Source organism: Lithobates pipiens, unplaced genomic scaffold (assembly GCF_037356315.1).
Source record: "Lithobates pipiens isolate NorthernLeopardFrog02 unplaced genomic scaffold, aLitPip1_a1.2 Scaffold_23, whole genome shotgun sequence".
In the NCBI taxonomy this organism is placed as follows: Eukaryota; Metazoa; Chordata; class Amphibia; order Anura; family Ranidae; genus Lithobates; species Lithobates pipiens.
The window spans coordinates 9,125,712-9,148,858 of NW_027507785.1; the positions used below are offsets into that span (position 1 = coordinate 9,125,712).

Here is a 23,147-nt window from a genome sequence, read left to right on the forward strand (position 1 = left end):
TCTCTCTCTTTGTCTTCTTTCCATTTTCTAGCCTCTAGTTTCTCTTTGCTCTTCTTGTCTTTTGGGTCCCGTAGTCTGATGTTTTGACTGGGTCCCCCTCTCTTTTTCCTGTTATTTTCTTTTCTCTTTTGTACTGGGGCTATATGCGCCTACGGTTGGGGTTAAGTTAACCCTGTTTTCAAGTCTATGTAACTATATGGTCATTTGGGTAAGATACTCTCTACCTTTTACCTTTTTTCTTTTGGTCACTCTGAATATTACTAGTGTCCATATGTTTATATATTCTGTGAGTGCCCATGTTCTTGGGGTGGTTTTCATTGTATCTGAAATGATGCTGTTACTGCACCTTCATTGCTCCTTTTTTTGATTGGGTTCAGCAGAGGCTGGTGCTTAAATTTTTTTGGGTGGGTGGCCCATGCTTTTCCCAGCCAGCCAGCCAGCCCCCCCCCCCCCCCCCCAGCCAGCCGACCAATCACCCCCCCCCAATGCTCACTCGCTCGATCATTGCTTCCCCACCTCCCATTGCTCGATCACCACATCGCTCGCCCGTTGCCTGCCAGGCCCCCTGCCAGCCCCTGCACTTACCCCATCCGGGGTCGCGGCTTCGGCAGCTTCCCTTCCCAAATCCCGGCGGTTGCGTGGTCATGCAATGCTGTACCCAAAGGAAATTTGCATCCTTTTTTTCCCACAAATAGAGTTTTCTTTTGCTGGTATTTGATCACCTCTGCGGTTTTTATTTTTTACAATATAAATGAAAAAAGACTGAACATTTTGAAAAAAAAATTATATTTTCTACTTTTTGCCATAAAAAAAATACAATAAACTTGATTTTAGTCATACATTTAAGTCAAAAAGCCTTCAGCCACATGTCTCGGGTAAAAAAAAAAAATTCAATTAGCGTATATTTATAGGTTTGCGCAAAAGTTATAGCGTCTACAAACTAGGGTACATTTTCAGTAATTTACGCAGCTTTTATTTTATGACTGCCTATCTCAATTCTAGAGGTGCTAAAATGGCAGGGCAGTACAAACCCCCCCCCCCCCCCCCCCAAATGACCCCATTTTGGAAAGTAGACACACCAAGGAAATTGCTGAGAGGCATGTTGAGCACATTGAATATTTTATTTTTTGTCACAAGTGATTGATAAATGACAAAAAAAAAAAATGCCCATGGCATGTTTGGGCAATATATAATTTAGTGACAACTTTGTGAAAAAAAAAGAATGTATAGAAAGCCCGGAGTAAAAGCCAGGAACAAGAATAGATGGAGGGCAGGCATGACAGTGTTAACTGGGGTTTCTGCTTGGGAAGTATGGGTTGTAAAAGGGCCGGTGATTGGACAGGAAGGGGTGGGGTGCAGGGCTGGACTTACCATTGGGCTTGACTGGGCTCAAGCCCATGGGCCCCGCCCAATAAGGGGCCCCGTTGAGATACATAGCTGAGTGTACTTGGCTCCGCTCCGCTCACAGTCATGCCCAGACCCGCCCTATGATGGACATAACAGAGGGACTGAGCATGACTGTGAGCCGAGCTGAGTACACTTGGCTACTCTCTGCAAGGACCGAGAGCCGCTGAGAGGACCCAAGAGCTGCCAAGAGCCATTGAGAGGACCCGAGAGCCACCGAGATACACCGGAATCTGTATCTCGGCAGCGCCATTTTTAAACTTCAAGACTGTAATGACAAGGCTGCAAATGACACTGGGGCAAGGTTGAAAATGACAAGGCTACACTGACAAGCAGGCATGTACTGGCCATTGGGACTACCGGGAGTTTCTTGGTGGGCTGATGGCTCAGTGGGCCACTCTGATGTAAGGGGGCTGGTGATGGGCCACTCTGACATAAGGGGGTGCTGATGGGACACTCTGATGTAAGGGGGTGCTGATGGGACACTCTGATGTAAGGGGGTGCTGATGGGACACTCTGATGTAAGGGGGCTGCTCATGGACACTCTGATGTAAGGGGGCTGGCGATGGGACACTCTGACGTAAGGGAGCTGCTCATAGGACAATCTGATGTAAGGGGGCTGCTCATGGGATACTCTGATGTAAGGGGGCTGGTGATGGGACACTCTGACATAAGGGGGTGCTGATGGGACACTCTGATGTAAGGGGGCTGGTGATGGGACACTCTGATGTAAGGGGGCTGCTCATGGGACACTGTTGTAAGGGGGCTGGTGATGGGACACTCTGATGTAAGGGGGTGCTGATGGGACATTCTGATGTAAGGGGGCTGCTCATGGGACACTCTGATGTAAGGGGGCTGCTCATGGGACACTCTGATGTAAGGGGGCTGGCGATGGGACACTCTGATGTAAGGGGCTGGTGATGGGACACTCTGATGTAAGGGGGCTGGTGATGGGACACTCTGATGTAAGGGGGCTGGTGATGGGACACTCTGATGTAAGGGACTGGTGATGGGACACTCTGATGTAAGGGGGCTGGTGATGGGACACTCTGATGTAAGGGGGCTGGTGATGGGACACTCTGATGTAAGGGGGCTGGTGATGGGACACTCTGATGTAAGGGGGGTGCTGATGGGACATTCTGATGTAAGGGGGCTGCTCATGGGACACTCTGATGTAAGGGGGCTGCTCATGGGACACTCTGATGTAAGGGGGCTGGTGATGGGACACTCTGATGTAAGGGGGCTGGTGATGGGACACTCTGATGTAAGGGAGTGCTGATGAGACACTCAAAATGTAAGTGGGCCATTCTGGATGAAGTCCAGGGCCAAATTTCTGTCCCAGTCCAGCCCTGCTGACAAGGTTGCAATGACACTGGACAAGGCTGCAGATGGATGGACAAGGCTGCAGATGGATGGACAAGGCTGCAGATGGACACTGATAAAGCTGCATTTATGGACATTTAAATGCAAGTTTTTTACTTAAACTTCATTCCTAAAAGTTTTTTTTCTTAAAATTCCCTCCTAAACTTGGGGTGTGTGTTATGCGTCGGCGTGTGTGATACGCCGATGAATAGGGTAATGTAAAGTTACAGGGGCCCCCACCACCCTAAGTCCTGTGCTGGGTGGGGGCGTAGCAGAGGGAGCTCTTTGGAAGTGCAGGACCCCGCCCCAGCTCAGTCTGCAGCGGAGGAGCGAGCTTCCCACCCTCCCTCCCTTTTTCTGTAGGTGAGTATAGTGTGTGTGGATTAATACACCTGTTTTTGCTTCTTCAGTTCAAAGGATGTCATGGCAGTGGTGGGGTGTTGGTCTTTGCGGGTGAAGGATGAAACCCTGGATATGGAAGATTTCGGGAACCCTTGGTAGTATTGGGTCCCGTTGGTGGTATTCAAACTAACGGTGGTTTGAGATGGAAGATGGTTAATGGGGGCACTGAAGTCCGTGGTTAATTTATTCAAGTTTTAATAAAGGAAAATGGCTGCTACGGCCAATGTTTACTCCAGCTTGGTGTTGTCTCAGTTATTTGGTGAAGTAAAGGGTTTGGGGTTGGCTGGAGTTTTTCTTGGCGGGTAGCAGTGGTAAAAAGGGGGGGGGGGGGGTACCTCGATTATACAATAGTCATGTCATTTTCCGAAACTTTGGCAAAATATAAAATATTCCATGGACTCAACATGCCTCTCAGAAATAGCTTGGTGTGTCTACTTTAAAAAAGGGGTAATTTGGGGGGGGGGGGGGGGGGGTTCTAACCACTTGAAGACAAAGCCCTTCATGACACTTTTTGTTTACATTAAAAAATATTTTTTTTGCTAGAAAATTACTTTGAACCCCTAAACATTATATATATATATTTTTAAAGCAAAGGCCCAGCATATTAAAACAGTGGGTGTTGCAATTTTTTTTTTCACATAGTATTTGTGCAGCGATTTTTCAAACGCATTTTTTTGGGGAAAAAAAACACTTTTTTGAATTTTAATGCGCTAAAACACACTATATTGCCCAAATGTTTGGTAAAATATAAAATATGATCTTATGCTGAGTACATGGATACCAAACACGAATTGTGCACAACCGTGCAGCCGCGACAAGCTACATACATTTTTAAAAGCCTTTAAAAGCCTTTACAGGTTACCACTTTAGATTTACTTAGGTATACTGTTTTAATTACTGCCCTTGCTCTGACGTTCGCGGTGATACCTCACATGCATGGTGCAATTGATGTTTACACGAGACCGGTGCTTACGTTCACCTTTGCGCGAGAGCACGGGGGGGGGGGGGGCAGTGGTGATTTTTTTTTATTATTATTTATTTTGCCTTTTTATTTTATTTTTACACTGTTCCTTTCATTTTTTTTTTTTTTTTTTTTTTATGATTTTTATTGTCATCACAGGGAATGTAAATATCCCCCATGATAGCAATAGGTAGTGACAGGTACTCTTTTTAAAAAAAATTGGGGTCTATTAGACCCTAGATCTCTCCTCTGCCCTCAAAGCATCTGACCACACCAAGATCAGTGTGATAAAATGCTTTCCCAATTTCCTAATGGCGCTGTTTATATCCGGCGAAACCTAAGTCGTGAAATACTCATAGCTTCTAGTTTCTTAGGCCATAGAGATAATTTTAGCCATTCTGGTCTTCGATCAGCTCTATGGTCAGCTGGCGGAACCAACGGCTGTATTCTCAGATTCCCTGGTGGGACAGGAGAGCCCAAGAAAATCATGGAATATGGCAGGAGGAGGGAGTCATTCCTTCCCACTGCTTTTGAAAGCAGTCTAGTGGCTAATTAGCTGCTAGGATTACTTTTACATGAAAGCTGACCACTAGCTTAAAAGAACAATACCAAGATGATACCTAAACCTGCAGGCATCACTCTGGTAAAACCACTCAAATTCCAGGAACATACCAGTACGTTGCTGGTCCTTGTTGGGCATATATTGTAATGTTATTTTTTTCGGTGGGTATGCCTACCATTAGAATACTGCCCTTCATCCACCCACTTCTAATGGTGGGCAAGCATGCACCATTTTTTTTTAACTGTGGTGGTGAAATCACCTCCTACAGCGCTGGAGTCGCTGATTTACGTATCGTGAGAGCAAACGCTGTTGCTGTCAAGATAGGTAGATCAGTGCTGCAGCTGAATGATATATCTGAAAAGAAAATAATGGTTAACAATAAAACACAGTAAACAGTAAAGTGTAAAAGAAATACATACCTGAAAAGAAAACATGATAAAACATAGTAACGATAAAACATTGCAGTTATAAAATACAGTAAAACAGATTCGAACTATAGAGAGAGAACAATAGAGAGATAATAGAGAAAGAAGAACAATAAAATGACAACTATTATTTTATTTTTATTTTATATTTTTTTTACTTTTTTTTTTTTACACTTTTATTTGTAACTATAACGGTTTGTTTCCAGGTTTGGATCTCTCAAAATGCGATGGCATCTTTGGAGACTCTGTGAATGTGTGTCCTAGTCTGTGCAGTGCTGTACCTTACGCTAATACTCGACTAGTGTGTGGTAGGATTCGAAACATTCACCGATGCAAAGACCAGGTTGGTCAGGACAGGAGGGACAATAAAAGTGGGTGTCACGCCTATATCCGCATTTTCTACAGACACAAAATCTTCTTTGAGGTGCTCGTTGGGTAGGGGTACCAGCGAGGACATATGGAAAATGTCTCTCATGCAGGCGGCTCACTGCATCTGGATTGGGAAGTTGGACCACAGCACTGTCTGGAAACAGAAGGGCTGTGATGATCTCTTCCTGGAATTTAAGGAAGGATCCAGTTCATCCTAAAACTTTGTATAGCACATAAGCATTCAGGAGAGCCAATTGGAATAAGTATACAGACACATTTTTGTAACAGTGTCTGGCCTTACGAGCAATTAAGTATGGCGCCATCAACTGGTCATTGAGGTCCACCCCTCCTATATTTTGGTTATATTCATGGACACAGAGGGGTTTCTCCACAACACCAGTCGCCGTTGGAATTTGGACTGTCGTATCTGCGTGAAGGGAGGACAGAACGAAAACATTCTTGTTATCCCTCCACTTCACAGCGATAGCAAATTATTACATCTCAAGCAAGCTCTCTCCCCCAGCCTAAGACGTGACTCTACAAGTCGACTGGGGTAAACCTCGGTGATTAAATCGCACGGTGACACATGCTCCAATTCCATGATCAAACAAATGACTAAAAAGTGTCACGCTCGTGTAATAATTGTCCACATACAAGTGGTACCCCTTTCCGAATAAAGGCGACACTAAGTCCCACACAATCTTACCAGCGCTCCCTATGTAGTCTGGGAAGTTCTCTGGCTCTATGTGACTATCTTTTCCCTCATAAACCATAAAACTATATGTATAGCATATTGCCCTGTCACAGAGCTTATAAATCTTAACCCCGTATCTGGCACGCTTGCTGGGAAGATACTGTTTGAATGACAAGCGGCCAGAAAACTTAATCAAGGACTCATCTACGCAGACAGCTTGATCAGGAGTAAATAAGGCTGCAAACTGTTGGTTGAAGTGGTTTACAAGGAGCCAAATTTTGTAGAGCCAATCGTATTCAGGGTCAGAGTTCATTGTCATTAAAATGCATGAACCGTGAGATCTGCTCGTATCATGTCCTGGTCATGGAGGCAGAGAACACAAGCATATGGTGAATTGGGTCAGTGGACTAATATGTTTGCAACTCACTCTTTTTAGTTACGCCCATGAGGAGGGATAGTTCCAGGAAGGTCTTAAATTCGGAGACCGTAATAAGTCTCCAATCTCTGGCAAGGGTCAGCTGGGGATTAGTGGCCATGAATTGACCAGCATACAAATTGCTTTGGTCCACAATAGATCTATAGAGATCTTCCGTGAAAAACAGGGAATAAGTGACGTAAAATTAACTGTTTCCACCTGAATTCCAGGTTGGGCAGTAAATGGGGAAGTACGGGTGCTGCAGAAGCGGTGGGCTCCCAATTAGGTTTGGCAAATGCAACAGGAAGGGCACTATGGGCTTCACAGGCCTGTCTTTGTCTTCTTGGTGACTACGGGACACTAGTTGTGCAAGCCACCTCACCAGCTTGAGCTGCACTTATGGAACTCAAAACGTCACCAAGTGTTACTGCAGTGCTGGATGTACGACCAGGATGTACTAGGCCGCTGGTGCTTACCAGTTCACCAGAAGGATGAGCGGCACTAATACTAGCTCTCTGCTCCATACAAGAGACCTGCGGTCCTTGCACCTCAACATCAGCAGAAGAACGGGGTCTGGAATGCCTGACCTTGGCAGGGACCACAACTCCATCATCAGAGCTATCTGTCAGGGTGCCACTGCTGTCTACAGGATGGTATTCTGAGCCTGAATCTGACAGATGGGTGACTTCCTCTTCACTATCATCTGTCATGTTCAGAAATGTGTAGGCTTCTTCACTAGTGTACCTTTGATTGGACATTTTGGCCTCTAAATGTACTAGTACAACTAGTAAAACTCACAGGAAAAAGAGCACCTGACTGTCAGCGAATGCTTAACTGGGGGGGCAATCGGGGGGTAATCGTGGGTGACACGTTTATCTACATGTACTGGTGTTAGTGTAGTGTTGGTGCAACTTACTGTGAGATGTTCTCTCTCCTCTCTCTGGAACGAAAAGAGTTCCACGAGAGGAGATGACATCACTTCCCCTGCCTGCGTTTACACTTACGGGCAGGGGAAGCATTTCATTAGTCAGAAACGATCAGCAGGTCTAGGCCATAAATCATTGGCCTGGACCTGAAGATTGATCGGTTCTGTAACTAATCCGATCGTCGAGGGAACGCCGTACTGGTATGGCGATTTGCGCATCGGTGCCATTCTGCCACCATATATCGGCGTGATCCAGTTGGGAACCGGTTAAAAAAAAAAAACATTGGAATCCATGCTCCCGATGCCCTGCATGTAGATTAGGGGCCGGGCGCATGGACTGGGGGGCAGCACCCCTACGCCCTGCATGAGCGGCCACCACTGATTGGGGCCCTGGCCCATGTAATCTCTTTGCACATTGTCCCCTTTGTACATTGACTTTTTTTTTTTTTAACAATAAAACAGATTGAAAGAAAGAAATTAAAGAAAGAAAAAGAAAGAAAATTGATCCAAATCCCTTTATAATTTACCTTTTAATGAAAACATAAAACAGATCTGAGATAAAGACAGATCTTTAAACATAGGACACAAAACTTGCCAATTATTGCACTTCACCTGGGATTACGTCTCTTGAGTATTTTAGAGTAATTAATGAACAATTACATTATTTCCATGTCTGGCAGATGGAACCCACCCGGGAGGGTGTTCATTTTTCGCATCTGTATAAATAGTCCATCAGTGAGAGCAAAATACGGAGCCTGGACACCGTCCATTACTTCGGAGGTCAGTAATTGCAGAATCCCACAATCCACCGTACAGTGGAGTAGGGGCATTCACAATATAATCAATAAGTGTAATAAAGGAGGGCAGACAGAGTTTAGGGAACACAGTGAAGCTGTAATTACCCTGAATATCCAATCACATGGTAGAAAGAAAAAGAAAGGATTTTCTTGCTTATGATTTAATGATTGCAATGAGACTCGGGTTTAGACTTTTTTCTGTTAATATTTTCATGGTGTACATGCTCTGCTCGTGATACTCATTCACCATTTCATGGTTCCTGTGGGTTCAGAAGACATATTCCATTTCCATTTAGGTTTAGATACACTTGAGGCGATGGCTTCTCTATTAAAAATGATATTGACCCGGCTAAATAAAGTTCTAACGGCATGGGCTTTGAACTTTGACCAGCCTAGCGGGTTGAAGAGCTCGAGAGGAGCCACTGTACCAATCATCTGCACTAACTATTGAGCTATTGTGTTCTGAAAAGTGGACTTTTGCTGGCCAATGTTACATTGTTGTGTTATCTGCAGTCTCCTTAGTTTTTATGGTAAAACACCCGCCTATATTGTTTGTCATTGGTTAATGTTGGTCGATTTTACACTGCTGTAGATTACTTCCTAATGAGAGCTTGCTAGAAATTGGTCAGCGACAGGACAGTTCTGCACCACCGAGAACAGGGGCAGTCAATTATTGACCAATTGCCACTCAAAAAAGGTGTCCCCCCCCCCCCCTCCTGCCCAGGCCAATTTTCAGCTTTCAGCGCTGTCACTATTTAAATGGCAATTGCGCGGTCAAGCTACACTGTACACAAACATTTTAGAATTTTGTTCTCACAAATAGAGCTTTCTTTTGGTGGTATTTGATCACCTCTCCTTCTTCTTTTTTTTTTTTAATCAAATAAAAAAAAAGACCTAAAATTTTGAAAAACAAAAGTTTTTCTTTCTTTCTGTTATAAAATGTTGTAAATAAGTACGTTTTCTCCTTCACTAACGGGCACTGAAAAGGCGGCACTGATGAGGGGGCACTGATATGCAGCACTGATGGGGCATTGATAGGCAGCACTTATGGGCACTCATAGGTGGCACTGATGAGGTGGCACCAATGAGGTGGTACTGATGGGCACTGATAGGTGGCATTGATAGGCGGCACTGATATGCAGTACTGATGGGCATTGATAGGTGGCGCTGATGGGTACTCATAGATGGCACTGATGGGCACTGATAGATGACACTGATGGGCACTGATGGGCACTGAAAGGCTGCACTGATAGGTACTTATGGGTGGCACTGATGGGCACTGATAGGCGGCACTGATGGGCACTGATAGGTGGTACTGATGGGCACTGATAGATGGCACTGATAGGCATCACTGATGGCACTGGCAATGGCAGGCATTGCTGATGGGCACTGATTGGCATCATGTCTGGGCACTGACTGGCATCCCTGGTGGTCCAGGGTAGCATACCTGGTGACCATCCATAATAAGTATCCCTGGTGGTCCTGAGCAGGCATCGGATGGGGTCTGTGCTGATAATCAATCAGCACAGACCCCCCCCTGTCAGGAGAGCAGGCGATCGGCTCTCTCCTACTCACGCCTGTGAGTGAGGAAAAGCTGACAAATGGCTCTTCCTGTTTACACTGTGATCAGCCATGATTGGACACTGATCGCCGCGCTGCGTGCCACCACAGCCATGCACCGGCTGTTATCCTGAAAGACGTCATATGACATCCAGTCAGGATACCTGAACCACCGCCCGGTTGTCATTTTGCTATAGGCCGGGGGTGGGGGGGAGTGGTTAAAATATGATAAAAAGACATGAAATGAATGAGATGGGGGTGTTGGTATATGTAAGCCATGCTAATTGTAAAAAGAAAAAAAATAGGTCCATGCCAAATATAATCTATCAGTATACGCAGTATAAACCTTATGTGAAAATCGTGCCATTCCATAACACTATGTGCATTGCATCTCAAAATAGACTTGCCGAACCCTCAAAGTAACTGAACCTGGGCAGGTTCTCTAATTGGTAGTCATCGGCAAAAATAGTCTTTATACATCTGAAAGTGGCCCCAAACCATCCAGATACATACCTCTGACTTCTAATCCCCCCTCCTTCCAAGTCGAAAAAGGTGCTGCTTTATTTTCTGTTCCCTCCATTTGACATGGCAGTGAACCTCATTTGTGTAAATCAGAGGCTATTGTTGTCTGTCTCTGAATGCAGGAGTGAAAGAAAAGAGATATCTGGCTGGATATCAGAGAAGGCAGTGGGGAAGGATATTGGAGGGAGAAGGCAAAAGAATGCAATTGTTTTTGGGGGGGAGGGGCGGGATCAGATTGTGTAGGAGTGGAAGAAGGCAAAGCAGTGAAACTGGAATGTGAAGGAGGGGAACAGAGGAGTAGGCAGGGCCCTGGATAGTGCAGAAGAGAGAGGAGGCAGTGGGGCCCAGTTAATAAAGGTGGAGAGAGGAGGAGGTGGGGTTCAGTAAGTGGAGGAGGAGGATAGAAGAGGCAGTGGGGCCCTGTTAATGGAGGAGGAAAGAGGAGGAGGTCAGGTCCAGTAAGTGGAGGAGGAGGAGGATAGAGGAGGCAGTGGGGCCCAGTTAATGGAGGAGGAGGTGGGGTCCAGTAAGTGGAGGAGGAAGAGAGAGGAGGCAGTGGGGCCCAGTTAATGGAGGAGACGGAGAGAGGAGGAGGCGGGGTCCAGTAAGTGGAGGAGGAGAGAGGAGATAGTGGGGTCCAGGTAATGGAAGAGGAGGAGAGAGGAGAAAATTAAGTAAGGAGGAAGAGAGAGGAGGCAGTGGGGTCCAGTTAATGGAGGAGAGAGGAGGATGTGGAGGTGAGTAAGTGCAGAGGAGGAGGCGGGGTCCAGTAAGTGGAGGAAGAAGAGAGAGGAGGCAGTGGAGTCCAGTTAATGGAGGAGAAGGAGAGAGGAGAAAATTAAGTAAGGAGGAGGAGATAGGAGGCAGTGGGACCCAGTTAATGGAGGAGACAGGAGGAAGTGGAGGTGAGTAAGTGGAGGAGGAGGAGAGCAGTGAGGCACAGTTAATGGAGGAGCAGAGGGGGCAGTAGGTCCCAGTTAACAGAGGAGGAGGAGAGAGGAGGAAGTGGAGTCCAGTAAGTCAAGGAGGAGGAGAGAGGAGGCAGTGGGGTCCAGTAAATGGAGGAGGTGGAGAGAGGAGGAGGCGGGGGGGTCAAGCAAATGGAGGAGGAGGAGAAGGGACTGTGCCTGTTTTGGAGCAATGTCCCTCTGTCCCTCTAGCCTCCTCATTTGTCCCTCATTTTGGTCTGATCTATGTAGATGTATACATTTACTACATAACATTACTACTAATACATTTACTGTATTTTTTTTTAAAGTTCCTGATTTTTTTTTTAATGCAACTCAAAGTAGACACAAAAGAAAGCAAATATAAAAAAAAAATAATTAAAGCCAAACCCTGGGCAGATACATTATTGCAGCTCTCTATTTATTATCACATCATTTAATATTATTTTTGGTTATACATGTAGGTTTTTGACTCTGACTTGGTATCAATGTCATTATCTAATACTATGTGGATTTAAAAAAACAAAAACAAAATGAAATTCCAAATTTTAACCTTTTTATGTAAAAATTTTCCTTTCAGAATTGTAATTGCAATCTTTAACAAATAGCAGTCCAACTTTTTTTTCATTTTAGATCTGAATTCTGATGTAAATCCATGGCCTCAACGAACCGGTCGGAGGTTCTGGAGTTCATCCTCATTGGTTTCCCGGGTCTTCCAGAAAAATTCTACTCTTTAGTCTCCATATCGTTCTTTCTAATATATAACATTTCTCTGTATGCCAATTTAATCGTGGTGGTGTTACTTTTACTAAGGCGGCATCTCCACCAGCCCATGTATGTCATTATTGGAAACTTGGCCGTTTCTGACCTACTTTTTGACACGTTGACCTTACCAAAAATCATCGCCAAGTATTGGTTTGGAGACGGCTCCTTGTCCTACACCGCATGTTTTATACAAATGTTTTTTGTCCATTATCTGGGAAGTCTTGATTCCTACATTGTCATGCTGATGGCCATTGACCGATATATTGCCATTTGTAAACCTCTCCGATACCATTCTATTATCACCAACAGATTGGTGGCCATCATCTGCCTCGTTTTCTGGATCTTTGCAGCTGCCATTGGCTTGGCTGTCACTTCGTTGGGTCTAATCCTTCCTTTCCGTGGCACCAACAGAGTCAAGAGCTGTTTTTGCTCTCTCACCCCAGTGGCTGTTTTATCAACCGTAGATTCGGCTTCATCCAGAAGAACAGGGTTTGTTATTGCCATGATATCACATCTGTGTCCTTTTTCCTTCATTGTCTTCTCCTACATCATAATAATCTCAAAGGTCTATTCAACGGGACGGACAGAGAACTGGCAGAAGGCCTTTTACACATGTACTACTCATTGGTTGGTTATTGGGTTGTATTTCATCCCTCGATTGACGGTGTACACATATAACCAGATAAAACTAATTCCCGACACCGATCTCAATGTTTTTCTAATTTGTCTATACACATTTGCTCCACATTTCACCAGTCCCATCATATTTTGTCTGAGGACCGAGGAAATAAAGAGAACTCTTGGCAAAGTATTCAAATTGATTGCTATTAATAATAAATATTAAAGGGAACATGGAATGGTTTCTAGTAAATTTTTTTTTTTTTTTTCTGAAAGTTTACAAGGTTATACATTTACGTTTGATAGGTTTTTGTTAATTTTTTTATTAAAAAACGTTATTTTGCATTGACTATGTAATATGTGTTGATTCAGGACACTTAATTTTGTTTGACCAATCACCAACACATACACCTGAAAGATTCACATGCAGTGAATGTTTGTTGACCACATTACCTGCTTTATAAATATGCCCCTTAATTTTGCAAATCACACTGTGATTTTCTGCATGCTTGTAGACCACCTATGTAAAGATGAGTTGGTCTGGTAGGGTCCTTCTGCCTTAACTCTGGGGAAATGGAGAAGAGGACGCACCCCTCCCGTGTGAGTCAGTCGGCAGTGTGTGTAATATGATTATCTTATACTTCAAGTCTGTTTCTAAGCAATGGCTGTATTCTAAGCAGGGCCGTTTTTAATGCAGGGCAAAAGGGGCAGCTGCCCTGGGCCCTGTCATTGTTGTGGGGCCCAAAGTGGCTTCCTCATACTTGCCAACTATCCTGGTTTAAATTCCCTCATCCCCTGAGGTTTTAATCCTGTGCTGTGTCCCGATATCTCAATGTGAAGTGCTGCAATTAATGCTGCCCAGCTCTGCCTTATTGTTGTGTACAGATGACTCACCTGCAGACCCTGCATTTACATGTAAATTACCGGCATTCATATGTAAATAGGGGATATCATGCCCCCCTGAGGTCATATCCACAGTAATCTCTAGAAACCAATCAACAAGCAGAAATCCTGTGCTGTAACCTCTAGCAACTAATCAGTGAGCTGTAATGTGTGATGTAACCTCTAGCAACCAGTCAGTGAATGGTAATGATACACTGTAACCTGTGGCAACCAATCGCAATAGCTGCCTCTGATTCGGTAAACAGATTTTGAGTCTAGCTGCTAGCTGGGGCCCCAAGAAAAGTTTTGCCCAGGGTCCAATCAATATTAAAGACGGCCCTGATTCTAAGTCTGCAGAAAGCATCTACTCTAACTTTGAAATTGCCATTTGCTGAATTTTAAACCAATCTGAGAAAAAAACGATAAACTCAATCATAAAGTTCCCAGTGTGATCAGGCCCTCCATGTTCAGCAATGCCATCTTGGATCTGTTCTCAGCCCAGTGTCATATGAAGAACAAAGTCAAAACAATATTTCCTGTTTGTACAAAAAATTACATATTGCCATGTTAGCCATGCCATCAACAAGCAGGCACCTAACACTGCTATGGAAATATGTATAGCACTGACCCCCGAAGGAGCGGCTGGTTTTCTTGGGCTTACCGTTTACCTCTTTGCCTTGTAACTCGTCGTTCTTGTCTAGGGGTTCCCGAGGTTGATAGCCCAATAATTACAGAGACCGACACTTGAATTCCTTTAGGAATTTTTATTTGCTTAAACAGAAACACAGTCTCTCAGTTGGAAATAGAGGGTATAGGTATGGAAGCTCAGGCACTTTGAAACTGCTGACACTTAATAAATGTCTCTCTCTAGGCAATCCAGGGAATAGCCACTCGCAACTGGATATTTCCACTGTCGGAAAAATCCTAAATGACTTAGCAGCCGACAAATGACTCAAAATTAGCAAAGTCTCTGCCACAGACTTGGTTGCAAACTTTTAGTTGAACACAGAAAGTCTCTCACAGGAACTTAGTTGTAACAGAAGGATAGGAATAGGAACCTTCCTACGGTGCCAGTATCTTGCAGCTGGTCCAGCAAGAAATGCGGATTCAATTAGTGTCCATACAGCTTAGCATCTAGGCTCTTAACGAACAGCCAGCCTCGTGCGTGGCCCTCTTCCGAAGAGTCCTCCTCTGGTTGCATGAAGAGTTGCTGGGCCTCTCCAAAACCCGAGATGACATCAGACCACTTCAGAATCCTCCTTCCAGTTATTGTGCCTTGGACAAGCCAGTTCCGAGACTCGGAAATGGATGGATCCGCACCCCAGGCCACGAGGGCCTCTAGAGGCCGGTCAGGAGGACCAGGACCATGGAGTCAGAACATACTTCTGGACCGGAACCCGGAACCACATGACTTCAGCACCTTAAGTACCCTCTCCCGGAATGCACAGTGAGACAACGCACCCATTGACTGGCTCAGAGAGAGAGATTGGTACCCATTGCATCCAACCAGACTGCGTTCTAATGCCTGTCAAAGGTGCTACCTACACCTATGACCAGGCAGAACATTAGTACAGCCCATCCAAATGGATGCCAAAACCACAATTTAGAACAATTAACCCCAAGACTCAACTATAGTCTTGGGAAAAAACTAAATTTACAGACATAGCGTGTACTCTTCAGGAGTACCGGCGCTACACACTCCCCCAGGTCATTTAGATGATGTCCTCATTGTCTAGCTAAAAAAACTCTTATCACTACAAAAAAAATGTTTAAGTACCTGAGCTTTTTGGGGTTTTGGGAAAGGAGAAGGGAAGGAAATAGCAAACATATTTAAACTTTGTCACATAAAACAGTTGCATTAACAGACTATACACATACCACCCAATCCTATCTATCTACACCACCCATTCTCCGGCAGCTTGACAGATGATCTCTCCTCTAAACCCAAAACTCCTTTTCCTCTTCTAAAACGACTTATGTTTTTTTTTTCTTCTAAAACAATAAAACCACTTTATTTTGCGCTGACCCATGACACCTAGTGGTCAGAGTCACTGTAACTGACCCATGTGGTAGTTTTGACATGCAGCTCTCTGGCAACTGACCTGTCTATCTACCCACAGTCTTTGTTCTTTCAAGAAAAAGTGCAAAAAAGAGGGAGAGAAATTCTTCTTGCATTCAAAGACTCAGTTCAGAAACAGTTCACCAGTAGAATCGGGGATCCAGCAAAACTAAGTCTCTTCCATGCTCATCCACAGTTGTGATAAAGTACACTGCACTATCTTATCTGGCCTGCGAATGAAAACTTTATCCGCGTAGATATGCCGACCATAGCTCCAATGCTGCAGACACCCCAGAAAGCGTTCATACATCTCCCGACAGAATGCCTTCTTACGAAGTGGCTTTGTAATTTTAAGGTAGTCCCAGACATCTTCTGCATACCACGTCTCACGATTTTCCTCTACAATGTCCATTATCTCTTTGGGCAAATACAGAAACTCAAGTCCATACTCTGTTGCCACTAGGGGTGAGCCAAACACCCCCTCGGTTCGGTTCGCACCAGAACTTTCGAACGGACGAAAATTTGTACGAACTTTAGAACCACAATGAAGTCTATGGGACTCAAATGTTCGAAATAAAAAGTGCTAATTTTAATGGCTAATATGCAAGATATTGTCCTAAAAAGGGTTTGGGGACCAGGCTCCTGCCCCAGGGGACATGGGTCAATGCCTAAAATGTTTTTAAAAACTGCAGTTTTTTTCAGGAGCACTGATTTTAATGATGATTAAAGTGAAAAAAAAGTGAAACATTCCTTTAAATATCGTGCCTGGGGGGTCTCTATAGTATGCCTGTGAAGTGGTACGTGTTTCCTGTGTTTAGAACAGTCCCTGCACAAAATGACATTTTACGGAAAAAAAGTAATTTAAAACTGCTTGCGGTTTTAATGTTATATCTGGTTCCAGCAATACGGATGAAAATCATTGAGAAAAATGGCATGGGTAGCCCCCTGCCCATTACCAGCCCCTTTGGGTCTTGTACGCATATTAAGGGGAACCCCGTAGGCCAAATAAAAAAAAGGAAAGGCGTGGGGCCCCCAGGCCCTATATACTCAGAACAGCAGTATACAGGCGGTGAAAACAAGACAGGGACTGTGTAGGTTTGTTGTGTTAAGTAGAATCTGTTTGTAATTTTTAACTGGTACATTTTTAAAATGTAGCTCCAGTCAAAAAATCTATTTTTAAGCTTTTTGGAAAACATAGGGAAGGGTTATCACCCCTGTATAATTTTTTTGGCTGTCCGTCTTTTTTCATCTCACTTCCTGTTGACTCCTTCCATTTGCAAGTAGGAGACGTTTGTAAGTTGGATGTTTGAAAGTAGGGGTCTGCCCTATATGCTCTGCAGAAATGGCAGAACAAGGTGTTGGTTTTGCCACAAAATTGTAAGCCCTCAAAGTGACTCTTGGTGGGCGCTGGAGCGCCCTGCTGTGACTGATTTTATCAAGAATTGTAATTACATGCCAATGTTGAACAGTGGTAGAAAAATTGGGCCTTTGGTGGTTGTGGTGGTGGTGCTGGTGCTGGTGCCACAACACTATAAGTCCTCACAGTTACTCAGGAATGGGCCCTGCTGTGAAATATTATATCAAGAATTGTAATTACATGCCCCTGTTAAACAGGGGCTGAGAAATTGGGCCTATACACTGCAACCTCTTCCATATACTCTAGTTGTAGTGCAGGAATGAGCCCTGCTGCAAAGCATTGCATCAAAAATTGTATTACACGCCCCTGTTAAACAAGGGCTGAAAAATTGGGCCTTAGGCACTGGTGCTGGTGCCATGACACTGCAACCTCTACCATATACTCTAGTTGGAGTGCAGGAATAAGCCCTGCTGCAAAGCATTGCATCAAAAATTGTAATTACACGCCCCTGTTAAACAGGGGCTGAAAAATTGGGCTGGTGGCACTGGTGCTGGTGCCACGACACTGCAACCTCTCCCATATACTCTATTTGGAGTGCAGTATTGGGCCCTGCTGCAAAGCATTGCATCAAAAACTGTAATTAAACAACCCTGTTAAACAGGGGCTGAAAATTGGGCTGGTGGCACTGGTGCTGGTGCCACAACACTGCAAACTGGTTGCGATGGGGCCTAAATGTGCCCCATCGTACGCCAACCTGTACCTGGGGGGGGTGGGAAAAAGAAACTTTTTCTAGAGAAGATTTGTCACCGTTTTTGGACAAAATCGTTTCACGGTTTCGTTATATCGATGATGTTCTTTTTTTCTGGTCAGGCACGGAAATGGAACTAAAAAACTTTTTTGAACTGATCTCTATTAATAACTTCAATTTGAAATTCACTATGCAATACAGTCAATCCAAAGTTAATTTTTTGGATCTAACCATTTCTTTGGACAATGAAGGCAGACTTAACTCTTTCCTGTTCAGGAAACCTTCTGCCGGAAATACGGTTTTACACGCTACTAGTTTTCACCCAACCTCCTTGGTCAATAGTATCCCCTATAGCCAATACTTGCGCTTAAAGCAAAACTGTAGCAAAAACTCTGATTTCCAATCAGCAGCCGATGATCTTTACCAAAGATTGAGAAAAAGAGGTTATAGTCATAAATGCTTGAAACGAGCTTATAACCGTGTCAAACCCAAAACTAGAACATCTCTTATTTTTTCTACTCGACGTTCCAATACAAATGAATCGGTTAGGATAATTACCCGTTATTCTAATCAGCATCATAAGTTTAAGGAAATTCTACATAAGTTTTGGCCACTTCTTTTAGCTGACCCCACTACCAAGAAATATATCAAAGACTTCCCCGAAGTCACCTTTAAGAGAGTTCCCTCTCTCAAAGACAAACTAGTGCACAGTCACTTTGAACAAATAAATTTGAATGTTAGCAAAGTAGTCAACGGCACCTTCCCATGTGGGAATTGTGATGTTTGCTGCTATGTCAACTCACATACAAAATTTAAACTGCCAAATGGTAGATGGCACTTTATTAGACATCGAGTCACATGCCAAACACAGGGCATTATCTATCTTGCCCGCTGCCTTTGTGGCGGATTTTATGTAGGCAAAACAAAGCGACAATTCTGTATTAGAATCAAGGATCATATTAAACCCATTATTAAAAAGAGAATGGAGACGGCCATCAGCTGGCATGTTGGCCTCTTCCATGCCTTCAATTCCCAATTCATCACTTTCTCCGCACTAGAGCATATTCCTCTAGATTCGAGAGGGGGTAGTGTGGATAATATCCTACTTCAGCATGAAGCTGAATGGATCTTCAATTTAAGGGCCACAATCCCGCCTGGCTTTAATGAAAACTTAAGCTTTAAACCGTTTTTGTGAATCTCTGTCCCGGTCCTCTAGTTCTGTTGATCGCCCTTTTGAGAGGGGAATGTGTGTTTTTTTTTTTTGTGTTTTTTCATTAATTGCATTACTGTATAATCTGTAATATGTATGTATTGATTTGTTTGTAATAACTGTGACAACAATAATATAATAATATATCACTGTTTGCAATATTATGATGTGCAGTTTCAGAGAAAAAAATCCTCTTCTTACCTTATTTTATTTATTTATTATTATTTTCTATTTTTTCATTTATTAATTTATTTATTTTTATTATTATTTATTTATTTATTTATTTTATTATTATTTATATTTATATATATATATATATATATATATATATATATATATATATATATATATATATATATATATATATATATATATATATATATTTTTTTTTTTTTTTTTTTATTCACTATTTACTATTATTTATCATTTATTTAATTATTATCTATTACTCTTTATTTATAATTTATTATTCTTAATTATTAAAAAAAATAAAAAAAATTTCCCTCTTTTTTCTTCCCGCCGCGACTGTCCACCTCTCTGGTTTCTCCATCAATGCTGTTCGCACGGACGCCCGGGGGCATAGGCGCCTTGAGTGCCGCTGCCCCTTTTCAGCGCTGCGATGCTCCCCTCCGGTCGGTTGGAGGGATTGGCCACATTTTGGTCATCCCTCCCCTTCCTGTTTTTTCCATCGTCTCTCTGTCTCTTTATGCCTGAGTGGGCGGGTGGATAGGTGGTTGCGTTCTTGCATGCCGCCGCCCCTCATGGAGGGTTGCGACCAAGGCACTGTTCGTCCCCTTTACCCCCGCCCGCCGGCCTGAGGCACTATGGGAGTTGTAGGCCTGCTTAGTCTCGTCCTACTGGCGAGCATGTGCACTAGCGCTCCTTTTGTCCGCATCAAGCCGACTACGTAAGACGCCGGCTTGATGGCGGGGCTTATAAAAAGCCAGCGTGACACTGTCATTCCTTGCTAGCTGCAGCCAAGGGTGACGCTTGATTCTCCAGACCTCGTTTCTTTCAGTAAGCTAATCGTTACATTTTTCTTACATTACTATAGCCGATATTCTCTACTGCCTGAATCTGTTTCCTTTCTTTATTGATTTTTCAACGCTTTGCATAGCTAATTTGTTTTCTTCCTACATGCACTTTTAACTTTTCCCCTTTTTTTGGTTGAGGTCTTGCCATATAGACTTTATATACTTGGGCTATTGCTACGGTTCTTATCACCTCCGCATTTATTCATTAGCTTAAAACCCTATGCTTTGGGGTGTCACTCTTTAACTCCTAGTGTGTGCTTGTGTGTTTGTGTGTTTATGTGTGTGTGTGTGTATATATATATATATATATATATATATATATATATGTACATGCATTCTTATGTATATGTATATGTATGTGTATACCTATATATTTTATTTACCCATTCATTCTAATTTTCTTTTCTGTCCTCTTTTTGATTTGTCGCTCAGTTGGTACTTTTGTGGAAGTGTGTCTTCTTGAGTGCTGAATCTCTAACGGTCGCTCATATTTTTATAACTATTCAATTCATGTAAGTAACATACTGAAATAAAAATACTTCTTTACTATTTCTTCCAATTCTGTATTTCAGAGGGTATTTACCCCTTTAGGTTGACTTATCTTAGCAACCTCTATATTTATTCATTTATTTAATATTTATTTAATTATTTTAAATCCTTAAAAAAATTCTATCTTTCTTTGTATACCTTTTCTTATCAGTTATTTTGGGCTGGTTTTTTAGCCCCCTGCGATTCAGCATGGTTGTGGTTAACTCCTGAGGTGGACAATTTTCCTACTTTATCATCTACGTAGTGGTCGAAGGTGGGTGTGTTTTTTTTTTTTTCTCTCTCATGCTTGCACTCATACCTATTAATTTTTTGATACAATTTTGTGATATATTCTGTTAGGCCGCGTACACACGCGGGGACTGTTCGCCCAACTTTGTCCGTCAAACAGTTTCAGCAAACAGTCCGCTCAAAATTAGCATGGACGGACATGCCCACACACGACGAACGAACAGTTTGCTGAAACCGTGCGCGATGACGTGAACGGCACGTACGACGGGACGGAAAATACAACGTCCTATACACTGCATTATAACTTTCGGCGTGTAAATCCTTTCTGAGCATGCGCGGAACTTAGTTTGACGAACAAGCCTACACACGAGGGGACTGTTCGCTGAAACAAAGTTTCAGCGGACAGTTTTACGGAATTTCCGAAAAACCTTGTTCAGCGGACTGTTCGCTGAAACTGTCCGCTGAAAGCCCACACACGAGCGGACTGTCCGCCGAAACACTGTTCAGCGGACAAAGTTGGGCGAACAGTCCCCGCGTGTGTACGCGGCCTTACTATACTATTTTGTATTTTGGTTTAGATTTCGTTGAAATATTCACACATCCCCTGAAGAAGCAACCTATTGCGAAACATGTCGGGACTATGTGTGTTTAATAAGAACAACCACTGCATTGTATTGTCCTGTATTTTTTAAGCATAATTTGCTACTGATTTTAACTTTAAATTTAATAAATATTTGTACTATAAATTTTGTATCCCATTTAATCATGTTTACTATTTAATTGTCAATTGCACCGTTAAAATCCCTAATTCCCCTTCCTGTCTTTTGATTCATGTTTCAATTCTCAGGGATGTGGTGCCATATCTACTAGGTGTTGTGTGACGTTTAACCACTAAAATTGTTCCATTTCTCTCCCATAAACTCTATTTGGAGTGCAAGAATGAGCCCTGCTGCAAAGGATTGCATCAAAAATTGTAATTACACGCCCCTGTTAAACAGGGGATGAAAAATTGGGCGGGTGGCATCACCCAGAACCAAAAATGTTCTTCCAAGATATCAGCGGGATCCTTGAGGAGAAAGAGGATAGTCAGTCAACAAAACAGGACAGTCACTCAGCATCAGCATAGGCAATCTTGAAGGAATGTGACATTTAAAAAAATATATATTCAGCTTCAGGTGATCGGTAGCTGGTGGTGATCCAAGACTGATTCATCTTTATGAAGGTCAGTCGAAAAACCGAGTCGGTGGACAGGCGCACCCTGTGATTGGTTACAAAGCCACCAGCAGCACTGAAAGAATGCTGGATGTAGGACAGGCCAGTAGCTCAATTGCATACTGTGCAAGCTCTGTCCAGTGATCCATCCTCAAGACCCAGTAAGCCAGAGGATTTTCGGTGGGAAAGGTGTCCAAGTCTGACCTTGCCCCTAGGTTTTCCTGCACAATGTAAATCAGACGCTGGCGATGGTTGCTGGAACCTATCATACCTTGGGGCTGCGGACTAAAAAATTGTCTGAATGCATCGGTCAGACGGCCACCTTCTCCACCGCTCCTTCTGTGACTGACCGAAGCCTCAGCAATGCGTTGTCCAGGACCAAGAGTTTGTAACCTCCCAGTCTCTGGGAACGTGTTGCACAGACCTTTCTGCAAGGCCCCCCGGAGATGTCTTATCCTCTGCTCCCTCTGCGACGGCAAGATAAGGTCCACAACCTTACCCTTGTACTGTGGATCAAGGAGAGTGGCCAGCCAGTAATGGTCCCTCTCCTCGATCCGAAGAATACGAGGATCCTTCCACAGGCTTTGCAGGATCAGGGAGGCCATGCACCGTAGGTTAGCTGAGGAATTCGGTCCGGAGTCCTCTGGGTCACTAGGGACAACATGATCCGCAGCCACCTCCTCCCAGCCACGTACAAGTCCACGTGTTTTTTGGGACTGTAAATCATCCTTAAAAGACTGCTGCTGCTGATGCTGAGTGCCAGGCTCCACCTCCATGCTGACACAATCCTCCTCCTCCTTCTCCGCTTCCTGTGTAATGGGTGGGACAGCAGGAACACTGTCTGGATAAAGGGCGCCTTGAGAGGCAAGGAAGTCCTCCTCTTCCTGCCTCTGTTCTGCCTCAAGTGCCCTGTCCATTATTCCACACAGCGTATGCTCCAACAGGTGGACAAGAGGTACAGTGTCACTGATGCATGCACTGTCACTGCTCACCATCCTCGTGGCCTCCTCAAATGGTGACAGAACAGTGCATGCATCCCTGATCATGCCCCACTGGTGTGGTGAAAAAAAAACGAGCTCCCCTGACCCTGTCCTGGTGCCGTAGTCGCACAGGTACTCATTGATGGCCCTCTGCTGCGTG

At 43.8% G+C, this 23,147-nt stretch overlaps 1 protein-coding gene across 1 annotated transcript; it reads left to right on the forward strand.

Moving 5' to 3' along the window:
- The first annotated feature begins 12,000 nt into the window (after window positions 1-12,000).
- On the forward strand, window positions 12,001-12,954 carry LOC143926796 (olfactory receptor 6N1-like). The gene has a single exon (XM_077450843.1). It carries the CDS (start codon window positions 12,001-12,003, stop codon window positions 12,952-12,954), a length of 954 nt encoding a protein of 317 aa, XP_077306969.1.
- Window positions 12,955-23,147: the final 10,193 nt, after the last annotated feature.